Raw genomic sequence first — 24,010 nt, forward strand, 5'->3', positions numbered from 1 at the left:
CATGAAAGTAGGTTGAGGGAACTCGGCCTTTTCTCCTTGGAGCTACGGAGGATGAGGGGGGACCTGATAGAGGTATATGAGGATGAAAGGTATTGATCGGGTAGATAGTCAGAGGCTTTTCCCCAGGGCTGAAATGTTGGCCACAAGAGGACATGGGTTTAAGGTGCTGGGGAGTAGGTATAGGGGAGAGGTCAGGGGTAAGTGTTTTACTCAGAGAGTGGTGAGTGCGTGGAATGGGCTGCCGGCAACAGTGGTGGAGGCAGATACGATAGGGTCTTTTAAGAGACTGTTGGATAGGTACATGGAGCTGCGAAAAATAGAGGGCTATGGGTAAGCCTAGTAATTTCTAGGGTAGGGACATGTTCGGCACAGCTTTGTGGGCCGAAGGGCCTGAATTGTGCTGTAGTTTTTCTATGTTTCTATGTAGATACGATAGAGGCATTTAAGAGGGTCTCAGATAGGCACATGAATATGCAGAGGATGGAGGGATATGGACCTTGTCCCGGCAGAAGAGATTAGGTGTTATTAGCTTAATTAGTTTGGCACAACATTATGCGCCAAAGGGCCTGTTCCTGTGCTTTACTGTTCTGTGTTCTATACCTCCTACATTCACATCCAAGTCATTAAACAGCAAAGGGCCCAGCACCAATCTCTGTTGTACACCATTAGTGATGGACTGCCAATCAGGAAAACATCCTCCCACCACTACCCACTGCCTGCTGTCACCAAGCCAATTTTGGATCCAATTAGCCTGTTCACTTGGATCCCCAGTGCCTTAATTTTCTGGACCAGTCTATCATGTGGAACCTTGCCAAGTGCCTCACTAAAGTCCATATAGACAACATCTATTGCCCTGCCTTCATCATTCTCCTTTGTTATCTCATCAACAACACAATCAAATCAGTGAGACGGGATTTCTCCCTCTTAAAGCCATGATGACTATCCCTATTCAGTTCCCGCCCTTCCAGATAAATATAAATTCTGTCCCTTAGGATTTTCTCCAATAATTTACCTACCACTTGCGCAAGGCTCCCTGACCTGACTTATCCCTGCTAACCTTCAGGAATAAAGGAACATTAGCCATCCTTCACTCTTCTGGAACCTCGACTGTGGCTAAAGAAGATGCAGCAATCTCCTCCCTTCTTCCCCATTGCATCCTGAGATAGATCTCATCCCTCCTTGGAAATATATTCACCTTATGCATTGCAAGACATCTAACATCTCCACCTTCATAATACTAAACAAGTAAAAGGTATCCCTCTATCCATCCCATCCTTCCCCTTGGTGAATACAGACAAGAAGTACACATATAGGACCTCACCCACATCCCATAGCTTTATACAGAAATAAACCCTTTGGGAACCCACTATTTCCCCAGCTACCCTCTTTCTCCTAGTATACTTATAGAATGACTCAGGATTCTCCTTAATCTTACCAAGGATATTTTATGGACTCTTTTTCCCTGCCTAATTTCTTTCTTACGCACTCTCCTGTACCCTCTATATTCCTCAAGGGGCTCACTTGATTTTAGTGTCATATGCTTCCTTTTTTTTTACCTGATCAAATCTTCAATACCCTTTCCCTAATCTTGCCATCTTTGCCTTTCACCCTTATCAGAACATGCAGCCTTGAACTTTTGCTAATTCTCTTTTAAGTGTCTCCCACTTGCCAGATGTTGTTTTCCACACAAGCATTTGCTCCGAAATACTTTCACCAGGCCCTCACTTGTGCCGTTGAAATCAGCCTTTCCTAAATTTAGGACCTTAACTTAAGAACCAATAATATGCCTTTCAGTAACTACCTTGGAATTTACTGAATTTGGTCACTGTTCCCAAAGTATTCCCCAGTTAACGTTCCCAGCACCTGCCTGATTTCATTTCCTAAGAGATGAGGTCAACTCCAGCCTTTTCTCTGGTAGGATGAGGTTAGCGTAACGCTATTACAGCGCCAGCGACCTGGGTTCAATTCTGCCGCTGTCTGTAAGGAGTTTGTACGTTCTTCCCATGACTGCGTGGGTTTCCTCCGGGTGCTCCGGTTTCCTCCCATATTCCAAAGCTGTACAGGTTAGGAAGTTGTGGGTATGCTATGTTGGCGCTGGAAGTGTGGCGACACTTGCGGGCTGCCCCCAACACATTCTGCGCAAAAGGACGCATTTCACTGTGTGTTTCGATGTACATGTGACTAATAAATAAGTATTATTATATTACAAGTTGTCTCAAAGAACTACCTTGGATATACTTAACAAATTCCACACCATCTATGCCCTTTGCACAAAAGCAATCCCAGTTAAGATTGGGAAAATTAAAATCCCCTTACAACAAACCCACTGTTTTTACACTTTTCTGCAATTTGCATATACATCTGTTCCTCTAACTCCTGCTGATTATTGGGAAGTCTGCAGTGCAACACCTCCTCCTCGTTTGCACCCCCTTTGTCACATCTGAAATTTATACACCCCAGAACATTAAACTGTCAGTCCTGCCCTTCCCTCAACCGTATTTGCATGATTGCAGTAATACTGTACTTCCATGAGTTGATCCATGCCCTCAGCTCATCTGACGTACCTGTGAAGCTCCTTGCATTAAATGCAGTTGTCTTTACCAGATTCCCATCCACTTCCACCCCCCACCTAGTTGCTCTCTAACCCATCTCTGTCTGCTCTGCTTACTGGACTTGCTTGATCCTCTACATATTTATCCTCTACATTCAAGTGAGGATAATGTAGGGGATACATTCTCCCCACCTGCCACACTTCCAGAGAATTTACCACCCCCACCCACGTCAAATTGTTTAAACACTCACGAGTAACATGAGCAAATCTCCCTGCAGAGATATTTTTCCCCTTCCAGTTTAGGTGTAACCCTTGCACAGGTCCCACCTGCCCCAGAGTGATCCCAGTGATCCAAGTACCTAAAGCTCTACCCCATACCAGTTCTTCAGCCACATATTCATCTGTCCTTCCCTAATTTTACCCCTGCTAGCTCACGGCACAGGGAGTAATCCTGAGATTAGAATCCTAGAAGTCTTATCTTTTAACCTTCTGTCTAACTCCCTAAATTCATTCTGCAAAACTAGTTTTATGACCTTTGGCTGTTCTTCCTCCAGAGTCAGATCCAAGACATTCCTGATCCCGGCACCAGGGAGGCCACACACCATTCTGGAGTCTCACTCTCGGCCACAAAAATGCCCTTCTTTTCCCTCATTAACGAACCCCCCACCACTACTGTTCACTTAGACGTTTCCCTCCCCTGCAGTGCCTCAGAGCCAACCGTGGTCCATGCTTTTTGCATCCTGCATATTCATAATGGCAAGTCATGGCAATGAAGTTAGCTATGAGTTGCATTACAAATGATGTTACTTAACTGCAGTCAATAGCCAACTTGTGTAAGGGTGTCATTGGAAAGAGGACTGCACTATAATTTTGGGAACTGCTATATGCTTGTTCAAGTAGTCAAGCGAATAATAGTTTTGTAAAAAAAATTCTGTTGTGTTGCACATAAACGTTGTGCTATGCAAAGAATTTGTAGCCCATCATCTTTCACCTCAGAACTTTAAGCACCTAGCAGAGAGGACACCATAGTCCCAGTAGGTGGTTCATCTGTAGACTTACCAAGAGAAGGTGCAGTGTAAGTATGTGAGTTATTCAGATCGATACTGCTTCCAACAGTGAAACAGAATTCAAAACTGTCATTGTCCCTGCTCCAATTCTCACATTCTGTAATGGGTACTCCCCTCTACCACAATTCATAGTGCTGTCAACTCTGTATTTCTCCCATTTCTATTCTCACCTGCTCTTATCCTAGCCAGAATAAGGTTGGATTCCCCCTGTCCTTGCCTTCTACACCCCACCAGCCTTCATGTTGAACAGATTATCCTCCATAACTGCAGCAACCATGAACAGGATTCCATCAGCAAATACGTATTCCTCTCCCCTTTCAGTATGAGAGTCATAGAGTCTTACAGCATGGAAACAGGCCCTTCAGCCCAACTGGTCCATGCTGACCACAATGCCAATCTAAGCTAGTCCCATTTGCTGTGTTTGGCCCGTATCCCTCTAAACCTTTCCTTTCCACATACCTGTCCAAATGTCTTTTAAACATTGTGATTGTGCCTGCCTCTACCACTTCCTCTGACAGCTCGTTCCATGTACCCACTACCCTCTGTGTGAAAAACTTGCGCCTCAGGTCTCCTTTAAATTTTTCCCCTTTCATCTTTGCCCTCTAGTTTTAGACTCCCCTACCCTGTGACCTTGTCTATGTACCTCATGATTTTAAATAACTCTATAAGGTCACCTCAGCCTCCTACACTGCAGGGAAAACAATCGCAGTCTATCCAGCTGTGTGTCTTAAGCCTTCCGTATCTGCTTCCACCACCACCACCACCCTCTGTGTGGAAAAACCCACCTCTCAGGTCCACTTTAAATCTTTTCTCCCTCACCATAAACCTATGTGCTGTAGTTTTAGACTCCCATACCCTGGGAAAAAGACTGTGTACCACTGCTCCTCATGATTTTATAAACCTGTATAAGTTTTCTCCCTCAGCCTCCTTCATTACAGGGAAAACCATCCCAGCCTATCCAATTATTTCTGCAACACAAGCCCTCCAGACCAGGCAACATCCATGTGAATCTTTTCTGCCCCCTCTCCAGCTAAATCACATCGTTCATAGAGTCTGGCAACCAGAACTGCACACAATACTCCAGGTGCAGTCTCACCAATGTCTTGTACAGTTGTAACATGACGTCCCAACTCTTGTACTCAGTACCCCCTCCAATGAAGGCTAGTTTGTCATATACCTTCTTCATCACTTGTCTACCTATGTCACCACTGTCAAGGAACCATGTATTTGTACCCCTTGGTCTCTTCGTTCTACAACATTCCCAGGGCCCTGTCATTGACTGTTTAACTTCCCAAAAAATCCATCACTTCACACTTGTCGGAGTTAAATTCCATCTGCTATTCCTTGGCCCACCTTGACAGCTGATCTAGATCCTGCTGTAACACTGTACATCTACATGTCAACCTATTTCCATTTCAAGTCATTTTATTATTTATTATTTTACAAATAAGGCCACAGAAAATGACAACTTTCATGATATTGCTGTTAAAAATTGGTACGCCTTTCTTCCTGCCTGTTGAAAGGTAATGAATGGTGGCGCAGCAGTTAGTGCTGCTGCCTCACAGTTCTAGGGATCTGGGTTCGAACCTGACCCACGGTGCTGTCAGCACAGAGTTTCTACATCCTGTCCGTGACCAAGTGGGAACACACTGCCTTCCACTCTCTCCACACCAATTCCAACCCCAACCTCAAACCTGCAGACAAGGGCAGTGCTGCTGCAGTCTGGCAGACTGACCTCTAGCTTGCTGAGGCCAGATGGCAGCTTTCTGACACTTCACTTGCTCTTCAACAACTTTCAGTTCCCCAGCCCTGACCGCCTTATTTTCACCAAGGACATCCAGTGCCTGTACACTTCCATCGTCCATCAGGAAGGCCTCAGGGCTCTCCGTTTCTTTCTGGATAACAGACCCAACCAGTTCCTCTCCACTACCATCCTCCTCCGTCTGGCAGAACTGGTGCTCACCCTCAACAACTTCTCTTTCTGCTCCTCCCACTTTCTCCTGACCAAATGTGTAGCCATGGGCATTTGTGTAGCCTTTTCATGGGCTACATGGAACAGTCCATGTTACAAGCCTACACCGGTAACGCTCCCCAACTCTTTCTCCATTACTTTGACGACTGCATTGGGGCTGCTTCCTGCACCTGTGCATAGCTCCTCAATTTCATCAACTTCACCTCCAACTTCCACCCCACCCTCAGATTCACTTGGTCCATCTCTGATGCCTCTCTCCCCTTTCTTGATCTCTCTGTCTCCATCTCCAGAAACAGATTATCCACTGACGTCTTTTACAAAACCACTTACTCCCGCAGTTACTTTGGCTACACCTCTTCCGACCCTGTCTCTTCTCTCAGTTCCTCTGTTTCCACCGCATCTATTCCCATGATGAGGCTTTCCATTCCAGGGCATCTGAGATGTCCTCTTTTTCAGTAAATGGGGTTTCCTCTCCACTACTGTCAATGCAGTCCTCACCCACATCTCCTCCATTTCCCACACATCTACTTTCACCCCATTCCCCACCAACATCCCCCCCCCCCCCCCCCCCGACCGATATACAGGGATAGAGTTTCCCTTGTCCTCACCTACCACCCCTCTAACCTCCGCGTCCAATAGATCATTCTCCGCAACTTCCACCATCTCCAATGGGATCCCACCACCAGGTACATCTTCCCCTCCCCCCTTTGCTTTCCACAGGGATCGCATTCTCTGCGACTCCCTTGTCCGCTCGTCCCTCTCCACCGTTCCCCCTACCAGCACTTATCCCTGCAACTGTGCAAAGTGTCACACCTGCCCCTAGCCTTCCTCCCTAAACAGTCCTTCCAGGTGAGGCAATTCTTCACCTGTGAACCTATTGGTGTCATTTATTGCATCTGGTGCCCTGGTGCGGCCTCCTCTACATCGGTGAGACCTGATGCAGATCGGGAGATCGCTTCGTCAAGCACCTTCGCTCTGTCCACCGCAACAACCAGGATCTCTCAGTGGCCAGCAATTTTAATTCCACTTCTCATTCCCACACTGATGTGTCTGCCCATGGCCTCCTCTACTGCCAGACACATCAGGCCAGACACTGGTTGGAGGTGCAACACCTCACATTCCGTCTTAGTAGTCTCCAACCTGACGGCATCAACATTGATTTCTCTAACTTCCGTTAACTCCTCCCCTGTTTTCCTTTGTTTTCCCTCATGCCCCCTTCACCCCTTCTCTTTCCTCTTTCCCGCCCTCCTTCCCTTTATTCCGTGGTCCACTGTCCTCTCCTATCAGATTCCTTCTTCAGCCCTTTGCCTCTTCTACCTATCATCTCGCAGCTTCTTACATCATTCTCACTCCCCACCCCCCAACCTACCTACCTTCCCCCCCCCCCCCTCACCTGGACTCACCTATCACCTGCCAACTCGTGCTCCTCCCCCTCCCTCTACCCTTTTATTCTGGCCTCTTGCTTTCCAGTCCCAATGAAGGGTCTCGGCCCAAAACGTCAACTGTTCATTTCCCTCCATAGATGCTGCCTGACCTGCTGAGTTCCTCCAGCATTTTGTGCGCATAGCTCCAGATTTCCTGCATCTGCAGTGTCTCTTGTTCTCTCTTCGGTTTCCTTCTTGCTCCTCCCAATGCTAAAACTGTGCTTGTGGGTTAATAGGCTTCTGTAAATTGCTGCATAGTGTAGGTTAATGACAAAAAGAATCTAAGGAGAGTTGATGGGAACGTATGAGGGAAAATAAGTTTCACAGTGTAGAGAAATAGGGAGATGGGGAATGGAACTAATTGTTCTGTTCCCCTGGGAACTGACATGAATCCGATGCCCTCCTTCTGTGTCTATATCTGTTAAAGATAAGATAAACCATGACTAGGAAGAATGAAACATATTTTGTAGGATTCTCAATTCTTTTCTATCGCTTATCTCTAGAATCATAAAGTCATACAGCACAGAAACAGGCCCTTCAGCCCAACTTGTCCATGCTGACCAAGGTGCTTACCTGAGCTAGTCCCATTTGCTTGCATTTGAGCTCTAAACCTTTCCTATCCATGTAGCCATGTCCAAATATTTTAAATTTTGTAAGTAACCTCTACCACTTCCTCTGACAGCTCATTCCATGTACTTACCACTTCCTCTGACAGCTCATTCCATGTACTCACCACCTTCTCTATGGAAAAACTTGCCCCTCAGGTCCCCTTGAAATTTTCCCCTTCTCACCTTGAACCTATATAGTCTAGTTTAGGCTCCTCTACTCTGGCGGAGGGGGGGCTGTGATGATCTACCTACTTTTCTTTTGCTTTCTGTTTACAGAATGTTGATATTGCTTTGGGGCTTTTTAGAAATAGCGTTTTATACAGAGGTTAGAAGAAAAAAAAGTGCTCTGTGCTTGGATTTACCATTCACCCATCAATATGAAGTTATACAAATTTAGCAAAGTGATAAGACTGAAGTAAACAGTATTAAAAAATAATTGCATCAAATCTTTCATGCCCCAAATTTTATAAAAAGTGAATAAATACCAGAATAATGTTTTCCTGAACTATCAGTTGCTGATACCGGCTACTTAAATATTGTTTCCCCGAGTATATGTTCCACAACTTGCTCGACCTAAATTGTCAAGGCGGCAGTACTTCTTAGCACCAAGTCATTGCTGAGTCTATGACCTCTGGCATTTGACACCCTTTGACCAGATCTCATGGTTCCCCCATTCTTGCCTCCCATTAAAATCAACTTTCTCAGCTGCTCAGCCAGGATTTTCATAGAACCATAGAACAGTACAGCACAATACAGGCCCTTCGGCCCACCATGTTGTGCCAACCTTTAAACCATGCCTAAGACTATCTAACCCCTTCCTCCCACATATCCCCCTATTTTGAATTCCTCCATATGCTTACCTAACAATCTCTTGAACTTGACCAACATATCTGCCTCCACAGGCAGCGCATTCCATGCACCAACCACTCTCTGGATGAAAAACCTCCCTCTGATATCTCCCTTGAACTTCCCACCCATTACTTTAAAGCCATGCCCTCTTGTATTGAGCATTGGTGCCCTGGGGAAGAGGTGCTGGCTGTCTACTCTATCTATTCCTCTTAATATTTTGTATACCTCTATCATGTCTCCCCTCATCCTCCTCCTCTCCAGTGAGTAAAGCCCTAGCTCCTTTAGTCTCTCCTCATAATCCATACTCTCCAATCCAGGCAGCATCCTGGTAAATTTCCTCTGCACCCTTTCCAATGCCGCCACATCTTTCCTATAATGAGGCGACCAGAACTGGACACAGTACTCCAAGTGTGGCCTAATCAGAGTTTTGTAGAGCTGCATCATTACCTCATGGCTCTTAAACTCGATCCCATGACTTATGAAAGCTAACATCCCATAAGCTTTCTTAACTACCCTATCCACCTGTGAGGCAACTTTCAGTGATCTGTGGGTATGAACCCCCAGATCCCTCTGCTCCTCCACACTTCCCAGTTTTCTTCACTGCTTTCCTCTCTTGGCCTCAGCATCAAGTGTCTTCTCATTTCCAGTAATTTCAGTCTCCATATCAATTTATCATGCATTCTGCCAGGGTTTATTGCCCTCCTATCTTCTCTTACCCCTCTCCACCCATCATTATACTATCAGTTGCTCTATGCTGACAAAGCTGTGTAATTATTTCCATAATGAGGATCACCTCTAGTGTCTTACACTTAAAAGTTTGTATTGACTGCTGGTCATACAATGATCATCATGGCCCCGGAGCTTTGGATTTCAACATCAATTGGCAGTGAAAATGTGTCGCTAGAGGATGTTGACGACTTGCATATGTAGGCTCCAGTCACCAGCAATCTGTCAACTGATGCTTAACATGTACGTGCTAAGTCCAAGCCAAGCAAACATATATGGATGGAGAACAACAACTGAACCTGCCAAGCTTCAGTCCTTATACACTCCTTTATAATAGCAAGGCCTGGACAACATGCACAACATCAGAAGTGTCTACCTTCGTTGCTGCAGACATAATCCAGGCATCTCCTGACCGGAGAAGGTCACAGACCTCGAAATCCCGGAGCATGCTTATTCCAGCAGCATACAGTTATTATAAGCGAACAATGTTTACTGTGGATTAACTACCTTCCTCAGGTAGATGATGGCCACAAATCCACGGACATTTCATACACTGAGCAAATCACTGGTTCACAACCTGCTGGACATTCATAGCTCCAAAAGTGAGATAGGATGAAGTAGTTATCGACAGACAACTGTGAAGTTTCAGCTGATAGTCAGGACCTCTAGAGGCTAATTGTTGAGGAAGGCATTGGAAGAGGCAAAGAGAAGTAGTAAGTTTAGCTGAGAAAGACCAGCAAGTTTTGCACCTTCTTAACTCATTGCTTTCATCTGCAATGTGAAGCAAAGGCTACCATGCTTATGGGACTTAAGTAATACCAAATGACATTGAACATGGAGTTGAGCACCAACAGCACAAGTTATCAGGGAAGACTGCAGATGAATTAATTCAGTTATAACCTTAGTTGAAAAGTCTTGACTTTCCACTGATTTCTGACCTAGGCTCACCGGCCTGTTGTTTCCTGGCTTGTCTTGGCTGCCCTTGTTAAATAACGGTACAACATTAGCCACCCTCCCCTCTTCCGGAACTTCACCCGTGGCTAAAGGTGAAGCAAATATCTCTGCAAGGGCCTCCGCAATTTCTCTCCCTAGCTTCCCACAAGGTCCAAGGATGCACTAGGTTAGGCTCTGAAGATTTATCCACTTTAATGTACTTTAGGACTACCAAAACCTCATCTTTGGTAATTCATAAATGGTCCAAGATATCTCAACTCATTTTGCCTCAGTTCTTTAGCTTCCATGACCTTCTCCACAGAAAAATTGAAAAATTGATGAGAACTTTTCCATCAGAATCAGACTTATTATCAGTTACTGAGATGATGTGAAATGTGTTGTTTTGTGGCAGCAACAAGGGGGAAGGATGGGAGGGTGAGCAGCCAAAAGTTGTGGTATCAACAACATAGATAGGAAAGGGGATGTATGAACAGGGAATATAGGGAGTTAAGAAGGAAACTGAAAAGCAGGACCTCAAAGGTGGTAATCTCTGGATTGCTGCCGGTGCCACGCACCAGTGAGGGTAAGAATAGGAAGATATGGCAGACGACTGCGTAGCTGAAGGGTTGGTACAGGGGGCAAGGTTTCAGATTTGTAGATCACTTGGATCTCTTCTGGGGAAGGTATGACCAATACAAAAGGGATGGGTTACACTTGAACTCAAGAGAGACCAATGTCCCTGCAGGCAGGTTTGCTAAAGCTGTTGGGGAAGGTTTAAACCAGGTTGGCAGGGGGATGGCAACCAGAGTGTTAGGTCAGATGATGGAGCAGTTGGTATAAAGGTAGATGCAACGTTCAGGGAGACTGTGAGAAAGGATAGGCAGGGGACAGGGCATAAACGCAGTCAGTTGGATGAGTTGAAATGTGTTTAATGCGAGAACTATTAAGAATAAGGGTGATGAACTTAGAGCACGGATCAGTACATGGAATTACGATGTTGTTGCCATTATAGACTTGGCTGTCGCGGGGAAAGGCTTGATCTTCCGGGGTTTAGATGTTTCAAAAGCGACAGGGAGAGAAGTAAAAGAGGAGAGGGAGTGGCATTGCTAATCAGGGATAGTATCCTAGTTGCAGAAAGGGAGGACATCGTGGAGGGATTGTCTACTGAGTCAGTATGGGTGGAAGTCAGAAACAGGAAGGGAGTAATCACTCTATTGGGAGTATTCTATAGCATCCCCCCGCCCCCCCCCATTAGCCATGGGACACCGAGGAGCAGATAAGTAGGCAGGTTTTGGAAAGGTGCAAAAATAACAGGGTTGTTCAACTTCCCTAATATTGATTGACACCTGCTTCATGCAAAAGGTATAGATGGGGCAGAATTTGTTAGGTGTGTCCTGGAAGGATTCTTGACACAGTATGTGGACAGTCCAACTAGAGGAGAGGGCATATTGGATCTAGTACTAGGCAATGAACCTGGTCAGGTGACAGACCTCTCGGTGGGCAGACATTTCGGAGATAGTGACCACAACTCCCTGACCTTTAGCATTACCATGGATAAGGATAGGAGCAGTCGATATGGCAAAAATTTTAATTGGGGGAGGGCTAATTATGATGGTATTAGGCTGGAACTTGGGAGCGTAAATTGGGAACAGATGCTCTCAAGGAAATGCACAACAGAGATGTGGAGGCTGTTTAGGGAACACTTGTATGGGGTTCTGAATAGGTTTGTCCCACTGAGACATGGAAAGGGTGGCAGGGTAAAGGAACCATGGTTGACCAGAGAGGTGAAACATTTAGTCAAGAGGAAGAAGGAAGCATAGTTAAGGTTGAGGAAGCAAAAATCAGACAGGGCTCTTGAAAATTATACGGTAGCCAGGAAAGAGCTTAAGAAGGGACTTAGGAGAGCTAGAAAGCGACTTGAGAAGGCCTTGGCGAGTAGAATTAAGGAAAACCCCAAGGCGTTCTACATGTACGTGAAGAACAGAAGGATGACTAGAGTGACAGCAGGATTGTTCAGGGATAAAAGTAGAAGGATGTGCCTGAAGGCGGAGGATGTAGGGGAGGTCCTTAATAAATACTTTGCTTCAGTGTTCACTAGGGAGAGGGACTTTGACGTATTTGAGGTCAGCATAGAACAGGCTGATGTGCTGGAGCATGTTGAGGTTAAGAAAGAGGTGGTGTTGGAGCTTCTGAAAAACATTAGGATAGATAAGTCCCTGAGGCTGGACAGGATGTACCCCAGGTTACTACGGGAAGTGAGGAAAGACATTGTTGGGGCATTGATGATGATATTTGCATCCTTCCGGCCACAGGAGTGCTACCAGAGGATTGGAGGATGGCAAATGTTGTTCCCTTGTTCAAGAAGGGTAATAGGGATAATCCTGGGAATTATCAACCCTTGAGTCTTACCTCCAAGCTATTGGAGAGGATTCTTAGGGACAGGATTTATGAGCAATTGGAGAAGCATAGTCCGTATAGGGATAGTCAACATGGCTTTGTGAGGGTCAGGTCATGCCTCGCAAGCCTAATTGAGTTTTTCGAGGAGGTGACAAAACAAATTGATGAAGGTAGAGCAGTGGATGTGGTGAGGCATTTGACAAGGTTCTCCATGATAGGCTCATCCAGAAAGTCATGCGGCATGGGATCCATGGAGACTTGGCTATGTGGATTCGGAATTGGCTTGGCCACAGAAGGCAGAGGGTGGTAGTAGATGGAGAGTATTCTGCCTGGAGGTCGGTAACAAGTGGTGTTCTGCAGGGATCTGTTCCGGGACCCCTGCTCCTTGTGATTTTTATAAATGACTTGGATGAGGAAGTGGAGGGATGGGTTAGTAAGTCTGCTGATAGCACAAAGGTTGTAGGTGTTGTGGATAGTGTAGAAGGTTGTTGTTGGTTACAGTGGGATGTAGGCAGGATGCAGAGTTGGGTGGAGAAGTGGCAGATGGAGTTCAATCTGGAAAAGTGTGAAGTGACTTTGGAAGAACGAACATGAAGGCGGAGTACAAGGATAATGGCAGGATTCTTAGCAGTTTGGAGAAACAGAGGGATCTTGGGGTTCAAATCCATAGATCCCTCAAGGTTGCCGCGTAAGGGTGGTTAAGAAGGCGTATGGTGTGCTGGCCTTCATTGGACGGGGGAGTTGAGTCCAAGAGCATTGAGATAATGTTGCAGATCTATAAAATTGTGGTTAGACCACAATGAGTTTTGTGTTCAGTTCTGGTCACCTTATTATAGGAAGGATGTGGAAGCTTTAGAGACGGTGCAGAGGAGATTTACCAGGATGCTGCCTGGATTAGAGAACATGTTTTATGAGGAGAGGTTGAGCGAGCTAGGGCTTGAGTATGAATCAGTGCAAGGATTTCCATTAGTTTCTATTTTAGGAGCCTCACTCCCTTTTGCACTTAGTAAATTGAGTAAATATATGACTAACCCAATAGTTAAACATACAATATGAATATGGTTTCAATTCCGTAAATTCTTTGGATTTGAATAAATTTAATTTATCAAGCCCCATTCAATCTAATTTTTTCTTTCAACCATCCAGAATCGACTCAGCTTTTTCTTTATGGAAAATAAAGGGAATAACATGTTTCCGTGATTTATTCATTGATAACTGTTTTTTATCTTTTGAACAGTTGTGTAATAAATACAATTTGCCTAGATCACACTTTTTTCGATACTTCCAGATTAGAAATTTTTTAAAAGTTACTACGCTTTCTTTTCCGATTCGATATAAAATAGAAATTACGGAAAAAATTTTAGGTTTTAATCCCTATCAGAAGGGCTTGATAGCAATAATTTATGATCTAATTATGAAAATACATCCAGAGACACTTGATGAAATTAAGAATGTATTAGAAAGAGAACTCCAGATACTTTTACCCACAGAGACATGGAAGAAAATTCTTCAATTAGTTAATACATTTTCAATGTGTGCCAGAAACTCTTTGATACAATTTAAGGTGGTTCACAGAACCCATATGTCTAAAGACAAGTTAGCCCATTTTTATCACCATATAAATCCTATATGTGACAGATGTAAGTCGAAGGTGGCTTCCCTGACACATATGTTTTGGTCCTGCCCTCTTTTGGAAAAATATTGGAAAGACATTTTTAGCATTATTTCAACTGTATTGAATATTGATTTACAACCTCACCCAATCACTGCAATTTTTGGGCTACCAATGATGGAATCTGGCCACTTATCTGCTGCTGCTTGTCGTATGATTGCCTTTGTTACATTAATGGCCAAGTGATCCATTTTGTTTAAATGGAAGGATCCAATACCTCCCACCACTTTTCAATGGTTTCCTCAAACTATAGCATGTTTAAACTTAGAAAAAAATTAGGAGTGGCACTGTTGATTCTTCACTTAAATTTGAAGAAGTTTAGAGACCATTCATTCAATATTTTCATATGATATAGATCCCTTTTTAATAATCTTTGAACTTAGAGGAGCGGATTTGACGACATAATACTGCTCTTTGTTCATCGAGAAATATCAGTCCAGTTTTTTTTTCTTTTGAATGTTTTTTTTAGTTTGTTTTGATTTATTACTTATAATTATTTTCGATTTGGGGGTTCTTTTTTTATACAATAAATCTTTTTCTTTCCCTTTTTGATTTTTTTTTGTAACATATTCGCTTACTTAGAGACCGTGGGGCCAAGAGTATATTTTTTATTCTTTATGATTATTTATGTCATGATTGTCCTCCCAATCTCTTTGTATCACGTGTACAGTCACCGATGTTATATGTATTAATCTGTATTAATTTGAAAATTAATAAAAAGATTGAAAAAGAAGGGGTGTATAGGATTATGAGGGGCATGGATAGAGTGGACAGCCAGCACATTTTTCCTAGGGCAGCAATGGCCAATACCAGAGGACATCAGTTTGAGGTCAGAGAAGGAAAGTTTAGGGGAGATGTCAGAGGTAGGTTTTTTACACAGAGAGTGGCAGGTACCTGGAGCGTAGAGGCTGATAGAATGGGAAATTTAAAAGTCTTTTAGATAGGGACATGGATGTAAGAAAAATGGAGGGTTATGGGCTGTGTAGGAGGGAAGGGTTAAATTGATCATGGAGTAGGTGTTCATATAGGTTGGCACAACATTGTGGGCCGAACGGCCCATTCTGTTCTGTACTATTCTATGTTCAATACAGTGCAAAGACAAAATTATTTACAAAAATAAATGAGCAGTGCAAAAAAAGGAAGAACAAGGTAGCGTTCATGGGTTCATGGATCATTCAGAAATCTGATGGCAGAGGAGAAAAGGCTGTTCCTGAATCGCTGAGTGTGAGTCTTCGCGCTCCTGTACCTCCTCCCTGATGATAGTAACGTAAAGAGTCCCGGATGGTGAGGGTCCTTAATGATGGATGCCGCCTTCTTGAATCACTGCCTCTTGAAGATGTCCTCAATGGTGGAGTGGGTTTTTCCTGTGATGGAGCTGGCTGAGTCAACAGTCCTCTGCAGCCTCTTGTGATCCTGTGCATTGGAGCCTTTATACCAGCCGATGATGCATCCAGTCAGAATGCTGTCCACCGTTCATGTATAGGAATTTGTAAGGGTCTTCGGTGACATACCAAATCTCCTCAAACTCTTAATGAAGTAGAGTCGCTGGCGTGCCTTCTTTGTGATTGCATCAATGTGTTGGGCCCAGGATAGATCCTCCGAGATGTTGGTGTCCAGGACCTTGAAGCTGCTCACCCTTTCCACCACCAACTCCTCAGTGAGGACTGGTTTGTACAAATTCCACCCCGTCCATATTCTCTCATGCCCTCTTCAAGTTTATGTTGTCCATCATCTATATACTATTGCCTGTAACTAGGTGACCAACCAAATTCCCTCTCTAGCATTAAGTTATCTGATAATTATAATTTTTTTTCCTGAGATGTTCTTTACCTTTTCTTGAAATCTGCTGTCATTTATTTTGATCATTCTGCCCCTACAAATAATGCCACATGTTAAGGTCTCCTTTCTTCTGAGAAGTATTTTTCCTGCCCCTTTTTCCGGCAGTTTGTACTCTTATTTATTTATGCTGAATTGCAAGGGTAATACCTATTACAATAAAACTCTAGCACCCTCAAGACTTTGGTGTTGCTGGACTGGCAAATTTTCCAGACTATTTTTCGGAGTTTTAAGGAAGCACAGGAACTGGGGCCCAGGTGAGTTTAAAGGGGTGCGGGAAACAGAACCAGTTCAGCCAAATGCCAAGCCATCAGGATACCTGAACAAAAGGCGAACAGATTATCTGAGTTTTACTGCATTATTGCATATCTGGGTAATGCTGTTTTGTGCAGAAACCAGAAGTCCAATAGTTGGAAAAAAAACAACCAGCAATTAACCTGTAAGTAGTTGATTACTTTAAGTAATATTGGTGAGGATCTTACTGGCTGTTTGGTGTTTGTTCTGCTGGAGCATTGCAATGGCTTTAAATCAATTTTATCTGCTAAAAAATGCCACAATCTGCCCACTCAGCTCACATCCACCTGGTGATACTCTGGAGTGATTTGCCCCAAAAGGTGCACATAACGCAATGAGTGTTTTGGAAGATTGAGAACATTTGTAGTACCCAGAATAATGGGTGATGCGGGTCCAAAGTTCACAACTAACATCTTTACTCTTCAATATGATTGAAATATGAAACCCACTTGCATAGTCAAACGATTCTAACCGAAGAGGCTCAGAAATATTACAGGAAATCCATCCTGCCAGTCCAGTTGAATCACAGTTTTGCTAAAATAGGAACATTTTATAAAATAATTCATCTGCCTAGGACATATTTCTAAAATCTTGTGCATAATGTTGCCTCACTAAGTAATTCTTCCTTTGCTGAAACTAACAATTTATTAACAGTGGTGTATGCATGCTTATTAACAATATTCGCTTAATACAGGATGTGTCTGCCTAGAGAAAAGGAAAGCACAGCAGTTTGTGTAGCATATGTAATGAGTATGATTTGTTTGGTTGAATGCCAAATTTGAGTTTGATTGCAAGATTTTTAAAACAATTCTTCAAGAATTGATAAAACTGAATGATCTAATTAATATATGGATTTGTAGTACAAGAGTACTTGTGCAAAGTACTGCAAATAAAGACATTACATATATGTGTGTGAAATATTGGAGCCTGGTGGAGTTTCTTTAGGTCTTTATTCAAATGTTGATGTGCTTTGTGGCTGATTTATCAATAGAAATCAGGTGAAGAGGAAGAAGAGGAGGAAGAGGCAAAAGAGTCAAAACCTGATCCACTTCACCAGTTGATTCTTCACTTTAGTCGTACGGCTCTGACTGAGAAAAGGTGTGGATTTGTATAATCACATAGTCAAAACCTTGAAAGAAAACACTTGCAACTTTTGTTAAAATGTTCCACTGTGGGTTGAAAGGAAAGGGTGAGGTCATACAGGAAGTCCCCGACTTACGAACGCCCGACTTACGAATGCCCGTACATACAAACCAACCTTCGTGGTCTTAACAACCTTCGGTTCGTAAGCGGGCCCAGTCCCCGATCCTACCACGGCAGCGGTACACCTCCTTTGGCCCAACCCCAGGCCAAATGCACATGTGCGGCCGGGGAATCCCGGGCCAAGTGCGCGTGTGCGGCTGGGACCATGCGCGGCCGCAATCCCAGGGCCAAGTGCACATGTGCGGACACTGTTCCAAGTTACAGACAAAATCGGGTTACGAACAGTCTCAAAAATGGAACTCGTTCGTAACCCAGGGACTTCCTGTACTCTGTGCACTCACATCAGAGTTGTAACCAATCTCAAACAAGTAGAACAAAATTTCTCTTTTAGTCAGTTTTTAGGGTTCCCTACATAAGAAATTTTTACTATCTCAATGTACATCCTTGTGGCTGTTTATCTAAGATGTGCCCTGATACTCGCAGAGCAGAAACAGAAAATGCTCAACAGGTGAGGTCACATCTGTGGGATGAGAAACAGGGCCGATGTTTCAGGATTCTTTCAGTCCTGACAAAAGACCTGAAAAGTTGACTCTGTTCCTCTTCCTACAGGTGCACCCTGACTTGCTCAGTATTTCCAGCATTTTCTGTTTTAGTTTTAGATTTCCAGCATATCTCCAGTTTTTTTGATGTTGCCCCCATACCTGCAGTCTCAATCAAAACAACATAGGATTGCTGTTGAGAAGCTGTTTTCAGCACAAGTTTTAGGCATTGGGATAAAGTCTGAGTTTGATTTAATCTCCATCCAGTTATAGTAATGAAGGGAGGCTGTCTGAAATAGGAATTTTCTTGAGCAGACTACAAAAATAATTGGCAAATCTGTAAACTACAAAAAATTAGAATCACAGGTTAAAATTGTGCAAAGGGTTTCCAAGTTTTTCAATAATGAGTAATTCAGTAATGGAGAAACATGATATACATCTGAGTAGTCTGTGCTAATGTTTCTGTTCTGGAGTTTGCTCCCACTACATTAAATTCATCAATGTTTCAGCATATCATCTGTTTTGTTTTCTGTCCATTTACTAGTGTGAATGGTGAGCACCTGGGTCCTATGTGAGAACCAGCAACGTGACCTACAAAAAAGATCAAATTTAAAATGGAGCAGGTTAATTATATATCAACAGCATTGCATTATCTTATTCTCTCTGAAACATTGTTGTTTCAGATTGTTCATCGATAAAAAGATATAATAATAAAATAGTCCCCAGGATTTCAGATCGCATTCAATGGATATTGATGCAGGAGTCCAAGCCACCTGCAGGGAAATTGGAATCCAGCTGTAAATGCAATGCATTTAGTGGAATAAAAGCAGAAAATGTTGGTAACAGCAAATCAGATAGGATCTGTGCAGAGAGAAGTAGAGTTAACGTTTTAGGTTGATGATCCTTCATCAACAGTTATTAAAATTTAACTTCCAAAAGTTATTCTGAACACTTTGAAGAAATAAGGATGCCAGCTTTAAATTACCATGTATTATCAAGGCACATCACAGAATTGTAAAAATAAAAATTCATTGCAAATGATTTGATATACTTTGTTTTCACCATGTGATAAATATCAGTCTTAAAGACAGATTAGTATTATGAGGGTAAGAGATATAGTTTCAGCTGCCAATTGACAGCAGCAGTCACCTGTCTAATTGAAATGTAATGTATATCTTAGGATTGTTTTCACCCATTTGCAAGTTTATTCAGATTTTAGTCTACATTAGAAACATTTTTTTTCTAATTGTCCTCAGCAAACTGGAAATGGACCATCTCTATATGTCGTATGCTGATATTATGGCAAAGGTAAGTACAGCCATTTATACAAATAAATATTTTGAACAATTTTGGCAGATACAGTCATAGAGTCATACAGCATGGAAACTGACCCAACTGGTCCACGCTGACCAAGATTCCCACCTAAGCTAGTCCCATTTGTCTGTGTTTGGCCCATATGACCCGCAACCTTTCCAATCCATGTATTTGCCCCAGTGCCTTTTAAATGTTGTTAATGTACCTGCCTCAACCACTGCCTCTGGCAGCTCATTCCATATACCGACCACCATCTGGGTGAAAAACTTGCCTCTCAGGTTCCTATTAAATCTCTCCCATCTCACCTTAAACCTTGCCCTCTAGTTCTTCATCCCCCAACCCTGGGAAAAAGACTGTGTGCAACGATCCTATCTATGCCCCTCATGATTTTATAAACCTCTATAAGATCACCCCTAATTATCCTATGCTCCAATGAAATAAATCCCAACCTCTCTTGGTAACTCAGTCCCTTGAGTCTCAGCAACATCCACATAAATCTCCTCTGCACTCTTTCCAGCTTAATAGCATCTCTCCTATAGCAGAGTGAGCAAAACTGAACACAATATTCTAAATGTGGCCTCACCATCGTCTTGTACAACTGCAACATAATATCCCAACTTCCATACTCAACGCCCTAACTGACGAAGGCCAGCATGCCAAAGCCTTCTTCACCACCCTGTCTACCTGCAATACCACTTCCAGGGAACCATGTACTTGTAGTCCTAGGTCCCTCTGTTCCACAACACTCCTCTGGGCCTTACCATTCACTGTGAAAGTCTAACCTTCATTTGTCTTCCCAAAATGCAACACCTTGCACTTACCTGAACTAAACTCCGTTTGCCATTCCTTGGCCCACTTACCCAGCTGATCAAGATCCCTCTGTAAATCCAGATAATCATCTTCACTTTCAATGACACTACCTAATTTAATGTCGTCTGCAAGCTTACTAACCATGCCTTGTACATTCTCATCCAAATCATTGATATAGATGACAAATAGTAATGGGCCTAGCACCCACCCCTGGGGGACACCACTAGTCACAGGCCTCCAGTCATGTAAACATTGTTTTGTGTGATTTGATACTTCTTTACCACATTTGAAGATTCAAAGGTATCCAAATTATGTTTTGCTTATTGTAGTCTGTTTTTTTTTGTTCCTCAAAATAACCCCAAGATTCCTGCTTGTGACCTCTAGTGACCAGTCTGAAATTTCACGGTTTCAGATCGTATTCAATAGATATTGATGCAGGACTTGTTGCCACCTTCTGCCATCTCAGTGTTTGTGCATCAAGGCTACTTATAGTTCCAGAAGACTGCCTTGTACCTGTAAGTGTACATCAGAGACACAATCAGCCGATCTGAAGTTGAATGGGGTCCAGCTACTGTACAAGGAACACCTGGAAGTTATGCAATTATTCTCTCTTCAAATTGATTGTCTTTTTATTTTCTGGGACACCTTTCAAAAAAATTGGGTAAAGCTGCTACAAAACCATAGGAAGAGAAGTGTTGAACATTCGTATATTTTGTAGCTTGAAGACTGTTGTGCTTTATGGGGTTAATGTTGCTGAATGAAGCTTATCTATTGCTTTTAGAGTTGTCACATTAAAGAAGAAGGTGCAGAGACGGAAGATGAAGAGGATGCTGAACTTAGCTTTGAAGTAAGTCTGCAATGAACCACAATGAGTTTCAGTCAAAGTTTCATCAACTTCAGTCAGAAGATTGAAGATTTTTTGGATATCTTTACACTGACTGAAACTCCTGCATATTAAGCAGTTGTTTGTACAGTTCTATTATAAAATTATATAAATGAATACTATTTGCTGCTAATCCCTGTGAACATGCTTACAAATAAATCTCAAATTAGTCAGGCACAAGCTGCGTTTTACGCATTCATGCCAATGTTAATTTTACTCTTGCACCATACACGAGGACTAGAAGTTACAAAACCACAGGTACAAAATTGACCTTTACTTTCCTGCATTAACCTTTTCTCCTTTGCCGACTAAGTGTACAACACCTGCAGCTTTGTGATTTATTTCTGACAAACTGCTGCTGAAGCTACAGTAGCCATCTGGAGACACACAAGATTCTTCAGATGGGAATGGGAAGAATTCTGCAGTCCTGATGAAGGCTCTCAACCCGAAACATGAACTGTTTATTTCCCTCCATAGATGCTGCCTGACCTGCTTAGTTCCTCCAGCATTTTGTATGTTGTAGCCAGCTGGAAATGCCTTCCAGAAATGTATGTGAGAGTTAGGAAACCTTCTATTCAAGTAACATTTGTTTTGAATTATTTTCTGATGGGTTCTGGGCATTGCTGGCAAAGCCAGCATTTAATGCCCATCCCTAAGTGCCCTTGAGAATGTGAACCGTTTGCTGGAATTCCTGCACTTCCTGTGCTGCAAGTACCTCTACTTTGTTACTTGGTAAGAATTTCAGCAAAGATGATGGAACAGCAAGGTATTTCCAAGTCAAGATAAGATGTAACCTAGAAAGAAACTTGTCAGCGTTGGCATTTCCATACATCAGTTACCCTTGTCCCAACAGTGGTGGAGTTCGGAGGTTTGGGAGGCGTTATTGAAAAAACTATGGTAGGTTGCTGCAGTTTACCTTGTAGATGGTACACTGCAGCTGTGGTATGCTGGCTGTGGAGCAAGTTTATGTTCAGGTTAACAAAAGGGATGCCAATCCAAAGGGTTGTTTGATCCTGAAATGTGCCAAACTTCCTGACATTGTTTCACAGAGGAAATCACCCAGGTAATTGAAGGATACTTTGTCGTACAATAAAGGAAGAAAGTGCTGGAATTACTCAGCAAGTCAGGTCATATCTATGGGAAAAGAACCAGAGCTAATAGGTGTGACATGACCCTTTGTCATGTCACACCTATTAGCTCTGGTTCTTTTCCCTTAGATGTGACCTGACCTGCTGAGTGTTTCCAGCATTCCCTGTTTTTATTTTAGATTTCCAACATCTGTAGTTGTTTTGATTTTCATGTGACTGGTCAGATCAAGTTGTGGTCAACAATTACCATTAACCCTATCCCCACCCGCCCCCTCCTCAAAATGGCTGGTGTTTCAGCAGTTGTAATACCAACAAATGTCAAAGTCTAGTAGATGTCAAAAGTAATACTGGGGGTGGGGGGAGTTGTTAGCTGCCTGATTGGAGATGGTCATTGTCTAGCACTTGTGAATGCTTTTGCCAGAATTATGTTCAGATTTGTTGCATGCAGGGACAGAGTTCTTCATCATTTGAGGATTTACAGATGATACTGAACACAATCAGCAGCAAACACACTTCTGATGAAAGCAGGGAACAGATGAAAATGGTTGTACCTAAGACATTGTCCTGATGGGCTCCTGTGGCCATGTCAAGGTGCTGACGTGCTTGGCCTCTTGCAAGCACAACCATCTTCATGCACGTTTCGACAAGCAGGCGGAGACTTTTCTGCCCCTGGTTCCCATTGATTTTAGTTTTAATGTGGCTCCTCAATGCCAATCACCTCTCACCTTAAATTCAGCTCTTTTGTCAACACTTTAATCAAGGTTGTATTGACGTCAAGTATTAAGTGGTATTGGCAGAACACAAACTGAACGACAGCAGTTTGTTGGTGGGTAGGTTGACTTGACAGCACTGTTGACAACAGATTACATCACTTCTGATTATTCTGACAATGTGTAATTGTCTGGTTTATTTTGTCCTGCTTTCTGTGGATAGGACATGGGGCAATCTTTCATGTCTTCAGGTAAATTCCACTGTTGTAAGTGTACTTAAACAGTAGAGTAATGAATTACATCATATACTCCAATCTGTGAACATCATTCTCACTGCCCAGCCTAAACTTCCAAATAGGTGCAGTCAGCATGTATTGTTTTTGACATCCAAGTAGTATTAGTGTGAAAAAACACTCATACCTAGAAGTTCATTTTCAGCCAGTAATTTTAAGTGTGCCAGGTAATTCATTTTGCCTCAGAAATTCATCAGCATTTTCAGCACTAATTGGAGTGAGCTAAGGAAAACAAGCAGGTCATCTGAAAATGGAGGGAGTAAGGGGATTTGTAGCTGGTAAATGAGTATCAGGACCTTGACAATAATGTGGTACCATAGTTAGAATGTGGTTGGGTTCCTTCTCTTGTATTAGAGGGAGAGTCAGGATAAACTTACGGAGATTATGACTGAGGCTGTGGGGAAGTGAAGGACAGCAACAATGAACCTACCTGAAGTGGGTTTCCATGATCTGGAACCAGGTCAGGCAGGTTCCCGTGAAACACGAGTGAGGTCTCTCTCACATGCTGTAAAGCATCATTTCAGTATGAGCAGCCAGTTGTGTCCATGAGCAAGTACATGCTAATGAAGATCCTGGAAGTGCAGCAATGTATGCATGACATATCATTGGACAGCACTGTGCACATCTGGATACTCATGAATAAAATTTGAAGATTGAAGGATCCACTCTGTAGGCCACCTTTTTAACAAAAATTCAATTGTATAGATCTCATGCCTCTGACACTGTGTGGCAGAATTTCTTGGTCATTATCTGGTTATTATTATTTTGCTGTTTGTGACAGCTTGCTGTGTGCAAATTGTCTTTTGTTTTTTTCTCCAATAAAGTTGCTACTCATTTGTAA

General features: G+C 43.0%; 1 protein-coding gene across 9 annotated transcripts in view; it reads left to right on the forward strand.

Moving 5' to 3' along the window:
• LOC127586448 (ryanodine receptor 1-like) overlaps positions 1-24,010 on the forward strand; it is a 625,703-nt gene that overhangs the window by 484,411 nt on the left and 117,282 nt on the right. For all 9 annotated transcript variants that reach the window (XM_052044410.1, XM_052044408.1, XM_052044411.1 and 6 more), the window contains 3 exons: positions 17,321-17,427; positions 19,328-19,379; positions 20,977-21,042. In XM_052044410.1, coding sequence (XP_051900370.1) covers positions 17,321-17,427; positions 19,328-19,379; positions 20,977-21,042 — 225 coding nt within the window. The remainder of the gene's footprint in view (positions 1-17,320; positions 17,428-19,327; positions 19,380-20,976; positions 21,043-24,010) is intronic.

The sequence above is a fragment of the Pristis pectinata genome, chromosome 35, assembly GCF_009764475.1.
Source record: "Pristis pectinata isolate sPriPec2 chromosome 35, sPriPec2.1.pri, whole genome shotgun sequence".
NCBI lineage: Eukaryota > Metazoa > Chordata > Chondrichthyes > Rhinopristiformes > Pristidae > Pristis > Pristis pectinata.